Source organism: Phycodurus eques, chromosome 16 (assembly GCF_024500275.1).
Source record: "Phycodurus eques isolate BA_2022a chromosome 16, UOR_Pequ_1.1, whole genome shotgun sequence".
NCBI lineage: Eukaryota > Metazoa > Chordata > Actinopteri > Syngnathiformes > Syngnathidae > Phycodurus > Phycodurus eques.
In genome coordinates this window covers 6,389,163-6,400,071 of record NC_084540.1, presented here as the reverse complement: position 1 = coordinate 6,400,071, position 10,909 = coordinate 6,389,163, and the positions used below count along the sequence as shown (strand labels likewise).

The 10,909-nt window shown below is 41.1% G+C and overlaps 1 protein-coding gene across 1 annotated transcript; it reads right to left on the bottom strand.

Moving 5' to 3' along the window:
- Positions 1-3,474: 3,474 nt before the first annotated feature.
- On the bottom strand, positions 3,475-10,449 carry hoxb8a (homeobox B8a). Its single transcript, XM_061701277.1, has 2 exons — positions 9,650-10,449; positions 3,475-4,591 (listed from the first exon to the last, which is right to left on the bottom strand). Exons 1-2 carry the CDS (start codon positions 10,080-10,082, stop codon positions 4,197-4,199), a joined length of 828 nt encoding a protein of 275 aa, XP_061557261.1. The 5' UTR covers positions 10,083-10,449; the 3' UTR covers positions 3,475-4,196.
- Positions 10,450-10,909: the final 460 nt, after the last annotated feature.

Sequence of the window (10,909 nt, the reverse complement as noted above, 5' to 3'; positions counted from 1 at the left end):
CACCGGTATATAAGCCTGCCTGTTCCAGGAAATCCTCGCCAAAGTATTGCAGTTACTTCCAGCGGTACTAAGGCCCATTTACCTCATTTAAGTCATTCTATTCATCATTCCCTTTTTTGACTCCTTTCTCCTTGTTCTCAGTGTTTTCCCCCCGTGTTCCTGATCCACGTCATTCCTGCCGCCAAGCCAGCCGCCTGTCCTCACCACTGCCTGCCACCTGTCCACACAACCGCCAACCCACCAAGGACCACCGCCATTACCTTTCCTCAATAAACTGTTCATCATCTGCCTCCACCTGCTCTTGGATCCAGCTACTCCCCATACATGACATATACCACCATAGATTTGCCTCGATCTGGTGCTCCTCGCAAGATTTCTGACAGATGACTGCAAAGAATAATCAGAAGAGTTGTCCAGGAGCTAAGGACCACCTGTGGAGAGCTTTAAAAAGACCTGGAATTAGCAGGTACTGTTGTCACAAGGAAAACAGTGAGTAATACACTCTGCCGCCATGGCCTGTATGCACGCTCACCACGCAAGCCACCATTGCTGAAAAAAAGTATGTCAAAGCTTGTTTAAGGTTTGCTGAACAACATTTGGACAAGCCAGTTAAATACTGAGAGAATAGTGTCTGATCGGATGAGAGCAAAATTTAACTGTTTGGATGCCATAATGCACACCACGTTTGGTAGAGAAATCTTACTGCACATCACCCTAAAAACACCATACCAAAAGTAAAGTTCGGAGGTGGGAACATGATGGTGTGGGGCTGGTTTTCAGCAAATGGTACTGGTAAACTTCACATTATTAAAGGATGGATGAATAGACAAATATACAGAGACATTCTTGACAAAAATCTGCTGCCATCTATGAGGATGATTAAAATCAAATGAGGGTGAACAATTCAGCAGGATAAGGATCCAAAACATACTGCCAAGGAAACTCTCAATTGGTTTCAAAGAAAAAAAATAAAGCTGCTAGAATGGCACAGCCAATCACCTGACTTGAATCCAATCGAAAATCTTTGGAAAGAACTGAAACTCAAGGTCCATAAAAGAAGCCCATGGAACCGTCAAGATTTTAAGACTGCTTGTGTGAAGCAATGGGCCCAAATCACACCAGAGAAATGCATGTGATTAGTTTCTCCATACAGGAGGCATCTTCAAGCTGTCATTGCAAACAAAGGCTTTTGTACAAAGCTTTAAATAATTACGAGTTTGTGTGTTCAATACTTTTTCCCTGTGTCATTTCACATTATTAGACACAACTTAATTTCTGATCTTATTTGTTCTAATATCTTTGTATCTATGGATTACTTGGGTTGTTCCCAACATCTCATGAAATTTTCAGATCAATAGCACCTTTGGAAATATATTTAATGAGAAAAATAGTGATGTGTAAAATACTTATTTCAGCCATAAATTGTCCCGTTTTTCAAAAATGCTGGTGCCTAAATTGTCCTCCAATTCTGGAATGACGCATAGAGCCGAAATTATTTGAAGTATTGTGAAAGTGAAGACATAGTAGTTTTTATTTGTTTGCTTGCTTGCTTGTTTTTTTTTGTTTGTTTGTTGGTTGGCGACACGGTGAACGACTGGTTAGCGCGTCAGCCTCACAGTTTTGAGGACCAGGGTTTAATCCCCGGCCCCGCCTGTGTGGAGTTTGCATGTTCTCCCCTTGCCTGAGTGGGTTTTCTCCGGGCACTCCGGTTTCCTCCCACATCCCAAAAACATGCATTAATTGACAACTCTAAATTGCCCGTAGGTGTGAATGTGAGTGCAAATGGTTGTTTTTTGTGCCCTGCGATTGGCTGCCAACCAGTTCAGGGTGTACCCCACCTCCTGCCCGATGATAGCTGGGATAGGCTCCAGCACGCCCGCAACTCGAGTGAGGAGAAGCGGCCCGGAAAATGGATGGATGGATGGATGGTTGGATGTTTGTGGGTTTGTTTTTACATTTTACAGTCATTAACTTCTTTTTCCACTTGAGTGACAGTTAACAATGTTAAAAATTAGATGTGTGAGGTGCATCTTTATTTCAAATTACGTTGGCCACACAATTAACGAGTCACCATTTTCACATTTGTTGACATTTAAAAATGTTAGGCTCTTGGTAAAAATTGTCTGTACAGTTATTGAAGGTATTAGGATAGTAACAGTTTGGCCCTGAAACATAGTCTTTCTATTCTATTTTCATGTTTTCAATGGTAAAAATTGTTTTGCAATCCTTAAAAATGGGTGGTTAATTGTAAACAGAGATCTCCCTTGGTTTAAATTTCTTACTTGGTTGCTTTTTAAAACCCCATATGGCACAATTGGCACCATAATACTCTGTTAGGATTACTTTAACTATTTGGTAGAAGGTAGGAATCAAATTGATAGAGCCATCCATCTTACCTTGCACAAGATGGATACATGTTGGTGTAAAAAGTGGGTTTTCATCAGTTTTTATGGCTCAGTGTTGCGACTATCGAGCATTTAAGTGGGCGTTGCTCACCACAGATATACTGTATATTGGAAGGACTAATACCACATGCAAAACTGGACTCTGGTGTGTACTGTACACTCTTTCCTACCGGGGTTCTACAACGTTTCGTTAGGAACAGTGTGAAATAAAATATGCACCATCTACAGTGTGGAAACCGGTTAGAGAGAGGGAGATGACAATGTGTTCCAATGTACAAAATAGGGTGATGTTGGTGCCGTAGCAACGGAACTCTTTTGTAATGACCCGTTTGGAATTACACATTATGCTGTGCTATATATGCAATTCAGATAGAGGGTCTGGAAGGTAACGTTTTCTTTTTCGTTAGCTAAATGAGCATGATTTTCGTATAATGTGCTTATTGAGACCACCCACATTTTCTACAAATTTAAACAAATGTTCCACACTAATTAATATACTGTACACTAGTTTTTACAATCAGTACAGCCCTGCATAATTACAAATCACTGCCTCTATACCTGCTTTTATTACTGCATATGTTAAACTATCGGGAGTTGTTTTTTTTTTTTTATGCTTCAACCTATAGCCGACTCGTTTTTTTGTGTTTGAGCCTTCCATATGGAAACAATCCTGCTGCAAGTGTTTGGTATGATGATGATTGAGGGCAGTGTAAATCTGTGACTATATAGACTTGTAACGATATAATTGGGGGAGTGTGCCATAAATAAAACTGTGTTTGAATAGGAAGAAGTGTGTGCGTGTGTGCTTGATATTTTCTTAAAAGTGGCTTGAACTGCAGTTTTATCAGTCTGTGTTATGACAGAAAATATAATAAAGAAATGAGAGTTTATAAAAAGGACAAGGAACAATTTTTCTACTGTTAATTGCTTTGAGTTCACAAGCTAATGACTAAAGTAGACTAAAAATAGGATGGCTATTCACCAATCAAAGACAGTGACCAAATTTCAAAACAAATATAAAACCAAGCATTAACTTTGTATATTTTAAAATCATTTTTATTTATAAGTACTTTCCCTTTATTAACCGCACTGTGCGCATGCTTTTAATCCCTAAAGAGAAAAGGAAGACAGCATAAACAAACACCATCAATCAAAAACCAACTAAAACGATAAACGACGATTAGAGTGTTTTAAAAAAGAGACCCGACCTACTAAAGCGGCATAAATAGGCAGTTTCATGTTGTTGGACATTTCATAAATTGCTACGCCATCAACTTCATAGTTAATAACAATCGCCATAACAACAACAACAACATAGGAGTGAGAAGTACAGTAAAAAGTGCACCATCATCATTTTAACTTAAAAACTATACAGCTGCCAAAGATAAAATTGTTAATGATAAACTTCGAACAATATAGAAATGTTTCCACGACAAGTGTTCAACAAAAAAAGGAAGCTATCATTGTTGTATCATTTTTTTTTTTTTTTTTTCTTCACTAAAGTAGACTATGTTGGATTGATTAATCCTGCCCTCATTAGATTATTTTTCCCTTTTATTTTCATTTTTTTTCCATTCTTTACAGTCAGCAGAACTGGGCACTGAGGCCCTTCCAGTCCTATCAGATAGCCAGTCGCTGTTTTGGAAACTAAAGTTCGGTCTCTTCGATTGAAACGTGGATATAGCAGGACAGCCAAATCCCCAATTCAGACAAAATGGCAGAACCCCATCCCAACTCAGCCCATCTTGCCCAATCCTCTCAAACCAAATTATCAATTTGAGCCTACATTTGCTAATGAATTTTCTCACAGCAATCATCGCTCAAAGCGGCCTGTGATCCAGCTGTTCCCGCAACTGGCACCGAGCCTCCGCCGCCTCCACCCTCTCCACCTCCTCCACCTCCACCTACTGCCCCGCCATCCTGCAGCTCCTTCTCCCTCCTCTCCCTCTCCACCGCTTCCTGTTCACTCTTGCTGCTGGGGAATTTGTCCTTGTTGTTCTCCTTTTTCCACTTCATTCTACGATTCTGGAACCAGATCTTCACCTGTCGCTCCGTCAATGCCAGCGCGTGCGACACCTCGATGCGGCGCTTTCGGGTCAGGTATGGATTGAACAGGAACTCCTTCTCCAGCTCAAGAGTCTGGTAACGGCTGTACGTCTGCCGGCCTCGCCTCCTTCCAGCAGCTACTGGGGAGGAGGATGAGAAAAAGACAAGAAATTGAGACATATTATTAGAGACTGTATGCTCCAAGCCATATAAGTCATTTTGATATAATTTGATCAAAAATGTACAAAAAATTTTATAAAATTTTGCTGTTTTTTTTAATGCTGCCTTGGTTTTAAATTGGCAAATGACTCCCATGCTGAAAAATTATTGATGAAAAATTTTTTTAGGCATTCATAGTAAAGGCAATCCTGATTGACAGAGCAAATGGTGGTGGCAAATGGTGAAATACACTTCTTTTTATAAAGGTAAAGACAAAAGTACATCATGGTAAAGTTTCATACAAATTGAGTGAGTTGCACAATTTCGATGTGTCGCCTTTCCGACTCCGCGGATACAAGTGCATGAATGATACTAAGTACTCCCATTACACTCTTGTCTTTACACAATTGTAATAATGGTAAACACATGCAGTACTTCCGACACTTTCACAAATTCATACATATTCATTCATATTTTGGAAATAACATAATTGCTTTTGCTATTGAATAATTGCGTCAGTGCTATTGTGTAAATGTAAAATGGCTGCTCATCCTGGCACTTCAGCACAAAGATCCCGCTGGTGTATTGCAGCAGCATAACGGGGCTCTCTCCGGTGGCATTTACGGTAAAGACAGCTTGAGTGACAAAGAAGGACTATTTGTAAAAGAACCCCCCCCACCCCCCCTAAAAAAAAAAAAAAAATCCAAGATTAATTCGCGTGTGTGTGGAACAGGCATATTAAGGAATAGGAGAAAAATCCTGCCAGCACGATTGTCGACCTGTTAGCACATCTGCCTCACAGTTCTGGGGACGGGGGTTCAAATCAGGGCTCCACCTGTATGGAGTTAGCATGTTCTTCCCGTGCCTGGGTGGGTTTTCTCCGGGCACTCGTGTTTCCTCCCACATCCCAAAACCATGCGTATTAGGTTGATTGGAAACTCTAAATTGCCCGTAGGTGTGAATGTGAGTGTGCATGGTTGTTTGTTTCTATGTGCCCTGCGTTTGGCTGGCTGGCGACCGGTTCAGGGTGTACCCTGCCTCCCGCCCGAAGGTAGTTGGGAGAGGCTCCAGTAGCCCGTGACCCTAGTGAGGAGAAGCAGTGAAGAAAATGGATGGATGGATGGATGGAGAAAAATCCTATATACCAAAAAATTTAATTAGCATCTTCAGAAAATGTTGCAAATCATGAAACTTCATTTCGGACACATAACGGTAATGACATTTTGGCAATAAAATTTGAAAAATATTCTTTAAGAATACTTTTTTTCTTAGAAACAATTATGACCTTTTGATGGATAACAACTGCCAATAATTCAAATACTCACATCAGTAAAATTAATTTATTTTCAGAAGGAAATTCAATATACCATGTCTTTACCATTATTGATCAAACCATATGAAAATTACCATCATAGTAACTAACATGAGCGACTATTTAAGCAAGACTATGGTGCGTTTTTGACTAATAGATGAGATCAGTCCACAGCAGAATTAAAATTATGAAAGACGATATTTTTTACGTATCTGTATTATTTAAAATGATATATAGTTTATGTAATAATTGTCAGTCTTTTCTTGCTTCAAAAGATGCTAATTTTTCACGATGATGATGATGATGATTATCCATCCAGCCATCCATTTTCTGAGCCGCTTCTCCTCACTAGGGTCGCGGGCGTGCTGGAGCCTATCCCAGCTATCATCGGGCAGGAGGCGGGGTACACCCTGAACTGGTTGCCAGCCAATCGCAGGGCACATACAAACAAACAACCATTCGCACTCACATTCACACCTACGGGCAATTTTGAGTTGTCAATTAACCTACCATGCATGTTTTTGGGATGTGGGAGGAAAAACATGATTATTATTATTATTATTATTATTATTATTGTTGTGTATTGCATGCATTACACCATACATCGAAACGGACCACTGGATAAAAAAAGTCCTTTGAATGCACTTAATTCGAACATGATTTGTACATGTTTAACATTTTTGTTAAACTAACATCAATTGTTTGGGTATTTCCCAGGAAAAGTGGGGAAATTAGGTCAGTGTACCGTTTTTTAAAATCTTGTGCAGTCGAATATTGAGTACTTTTTTTCAGCATGCAGCCAGTGGAAATAATGCAGTACAGTACTCCAAATGTAAACAAAGGGGCTATCTGCAACATATGTAATAAACGGATTGATGAAAAACGTATGAGCAGCTGAGGGAATTTGGTTTGTTTTCTCTCCACCGGCGGAAGGTTTTTCAAGATTCGTTGCGCTGGCAGAAAAGCTGTTAAATTCACCACAACTTTCAGATTAAGGTCGTAAATGATTAATAAACCTAAGCTTTCTCAGTTAGTTTCAATTACTAATTTACTTACTGGAGCCCACAATTCACGTGCATTAAGGACTGATACGCTTTCACTCCAAATACTCCCCGTTATAATTAAACTCACCCAGTGATACTTTCATGTAAATTTTAAACAGAGCAGTTTTTCAACTGGGGGCAGTGAAACAAAAATGGAATATACATTTTTAATTTTAAAACGCAACATGATTTCTCATACAACACCCTCTCAACTTCGATAAACATCAAAGGATATATTAAAAAAGAATATTAACACATGCAGTGAATGCTTGGCGTCCGACTCCCGACAGATTACACACACGGGGCATTTATGTGAGTGATTATATTTCCATAAAACTGTTTGTCCTACGCTTTGATGGCCTACCATAAAAGGGAATGAATGCGCCACACGGACAAAATATGCTACTGATCATAAAGATCTAACATTAAAACAGTTTTGGTGAACAAAACGTGCAGTATCAATCACTTTTGATATTAAATAAAGAGAAATTCTTCAACCCGAATAGAATTGCCTGTACAAGTGATGGACAACATGTTTTATGTGGCAATGAATGGACAACTCCTCACACATTACACTAACCGAATACATGTTGCCCTATCCCCGTTCTAACGTTATGGCAAATTCTGACTAAAATATACAGCCTGTGGTTGCGAATAGGGGAACATTCTCAAGAGTTTTGAAAGGGATTCACTGACGTCTTCACATTCACAAGTCTCCCTTTAGCGCTTATTTATTGAACACAAAAAAAATGACTGCAAAGAAGACAACAATCCCGTCTGCTGTTATTACTACACTACATGAATTATTATTATTATGATTTTGTAAAGGTGAAATTTCCCACCACAGTTCAGGAACGTTTTAAAGCTGCATTGCATGGAGCTGCAAGCATGTCGCGCCTTTTCCTGTTTTGATTCTCACCACTGAAGCATTAATCACTGGACTAATAATGTAACTACGGTCTCCTCGAATGAATCCGGTCTTTGCTTGATCAATATTAAAAGCCGTGAAACGTGTGGTGTCCGGACAATTCGTAAGCACAAGCCACACAACCGAGAACCCTGGCAATAGACACAAAGTGCTAACACATTGCTTGAAGGCGCTGCAGTTTACACAGGCTTGTGAAACGGGCGCGGAAACGTAAGTGAGCTTGTATACTGCTTTTTTTCTTCTTTTTTTTTTTTTTTTTTTTACCAGCAGTGATGAATCATAGCCGCTGGGGCAACAGGGGAAAAATGCTGTGTTTAGCTTTTATTAATATTTTTTTGTGTGACTATAGTGAACACACTGTAAAATTATGGTGGTCACTTGAAATATTTTCCCAAACCAAATAATATCAAAACAAAGTGTTTGCAGAAAGACTCACAATAAAGGCAGTGTGCCATCGTTCCTATAAATTAAAAAAGTACTTAATTTTCGGTTGCACATGATTAAACTGTGGTAACCTGAAGTAATGTCCCCTGTTTTCCTCGGAAATGATCAATTGATATATGTTCTTTCAACACATTTTAATCATGTGCAACCGATGCTCGAATTAAATAGATTTAAATGACTTTATTCAATGTGTTTGATAGAACGATTCAGTTCGGTTACAGCTCCGAGGCTCCCCTTGATTTTTTTCCACACAAAAAATGCACACATTGTGTGTGTGCTAAAACTGACCTAAAAGGGAACCTCATTTCTTTTTTTTTCTCTCCCTGTCGTCCTTCTCTCTCATGCAGGCAGCATGGCCCCCGTGTAGCTGAATAATTCAGAAAACCACAAGTAAGTCGTAAAATGGAAAATGCAGTAAAGGTTTAACCCAGGTCAGAGCCGCATGTCTAAAGCAAGTCTTTGAAGGTTGCTAATACACTAAAAAAAAGTACTTAATATTCGATTGCATATGATTAAAATGTGGTAAACTGACGTAATAGTCTTGTCTTTTCCACGAAAACAATCAAATAATATGTTACTTTAACACATTTTAATACTGTGAAACTGATGTACACGTTCGAATTAAATAAATTAAAAGGACTTTTCCCCCAGTGTACTGACACTGACAAAAATGTCCTTTGAATTTACTTAACTGGAACTACATGCATCAGTAGCACACGATTAAAATGTGGTAAAATGATGTAATATTTTTAGGGGAAGTGGGGTAAATCTCGTCAGTTTATCCCTTTTTAATCATGTGCAAGCGACGTGCATGTTCAACCTAAGTAAATGCAAATGACTTTGTTTTCCAGAGTACTGTACCTCAAACAACTATTTCCCATCTGCTGGAGACGGGACTTTCTGATGGGGTTCACTTCTCCCTTCTCTGGTCTGCTCCCAACACACAAACAGACACACAGACACCCACACAAAGACACACAGACACACACACACACACACACACCATTCTTTCCATAGTCTGCTTCCCTTCTCTGTGTTTGCCCAGGCAGCACAGAATGGTTGGTGCAATTTAAACCCTGAAGTCATTCACAAGTTTCGGTGCTGGCAATAAAACCATAAACATGTCTATGTGTTCTGCTTTGAACACAGGAAGCCCCAATTACCTTAATTAAATAGTGAATTTCCAAGTTTTGTCCACTGTTTCCCATACACTCTCAAATATTCTGCTCTCTCCTCCAGAGAAGGAGGTCTTAGAGTTTCTCCTATCTACTTTATGAGAATGTTTCGAAACATCGAGAAAGAAAGTTCTCACCTTGCGGCCTCATCCAGGGAAACAGCTGCGTGGGTGAAGGACTCTGGTCGGTTCCCTCCGCGTCCTCGCTGCTGAGTCCCGGCGCGCCTCCCAGTTTACAGTCGCTGTATTGGACTAAATCTGCGTCCTGCGCCCCGAAGAGCGTCTGCCGTTGCAGGGCGTCATATCCATAGAAGTTACCAGATTCGCCGTGGCACGTCACCGCACAAGGACTCTGCTGGTAGGGATTGCTGGGGAGTGTTGAGGCGCTGTGGTGATAGAAGTCCTGGATCTGAGGAGCGTGCTGGAAGGTGGCACCGGAGCCCGGACCGTACACTACTGTGGGCCGGCTACCGGCGAGGTCCTGCGCGAAGCCACACTCATAGTAATTTGGGCGTAACGAGTCCCCGCTTTTATATTTGGAGAAGAGTGAATTGACGAAATACGAACTCATCTTTCGCTCTTTTGTTTGCGCGTCGTTCGAGTCAGAGTCTAAGTGACCGGCGGCGCTCAGTTATGTTTGTCTGCTTCGGTTGTGTTTTCAGGCTAGAGAAAGAGCACCAGACGGAGAGAGACGGAGGGGAGGGAGAAAGTGAGCGAGAGTCTGTTGTGGTATTCCCTCTCACGGCCACAACTGACGAGCTGAGCTCGGTGACGACAAGCAGCCAGAGCGGGAGCAGACAATGCCGCCACCACAAAAACAACAATTTTCACACTGATTCCATGAAATATCCAGCGATGGAGAAACCAGAGAAGGGGAAGCGGAGGAGGAAAGGCTGGTGCGCATCACAATTCCGGCGTTAGAGTTGAAAGCTGAAACCCTGTCGTGCTCTCAAACGGCTTTTCTGTGATTTACTCTTCTGCAAATGACTTGTTTCATATTCCCCCCCCCCTCTCTCTCTCTCTCTCGCTCTCTCTCTCTCTCTCTCTCTCTCTCTCTCTCTCACACGCACACACACACACCACCACACGCGCGCGTGCGCACACACACGCACACACCCTCAGTCACTCTCCATCCCCCCTCTCCCTATCTCCCTCTGTAGTGTGTGTGTTTCAGGATAATTTGCATCTATTATCAGCTCTTCGTCCCATTGGCTTCTCCGTGCACAAACAAACATGCACGAGCGTGCGCACACTCACTGCAGTTCCCCGCTGGCGTCGGCTGACTCGCGTCTAATGCAAAGAGAGCGGGAGGATGGAGAGACGCAAGAAGAGCGAATGAGGAGAATTGTGTGTGCGTGAATGTGTGCATTAAAAAAAGGCCTTCGAATTTAGTTCATT

Bases quoted from the DNA above. Each gene is read 5' to 3' on its own strand.
- hoxb8a (XM_061701277.1), bottom strand. From the start codon at position 10,082: ATGAGTTCGTATTTCGTCAATTCACTCTTCTCCAAATATAAAAGCGGG. The intron at 4,592-9,649 runs GTGAGAACTTTC...CCTCCTCCCCAG, and splicing joins TCCCTGGATGAGGCCGCAAG to TAGCTGCTGGAAGGAGGCGA.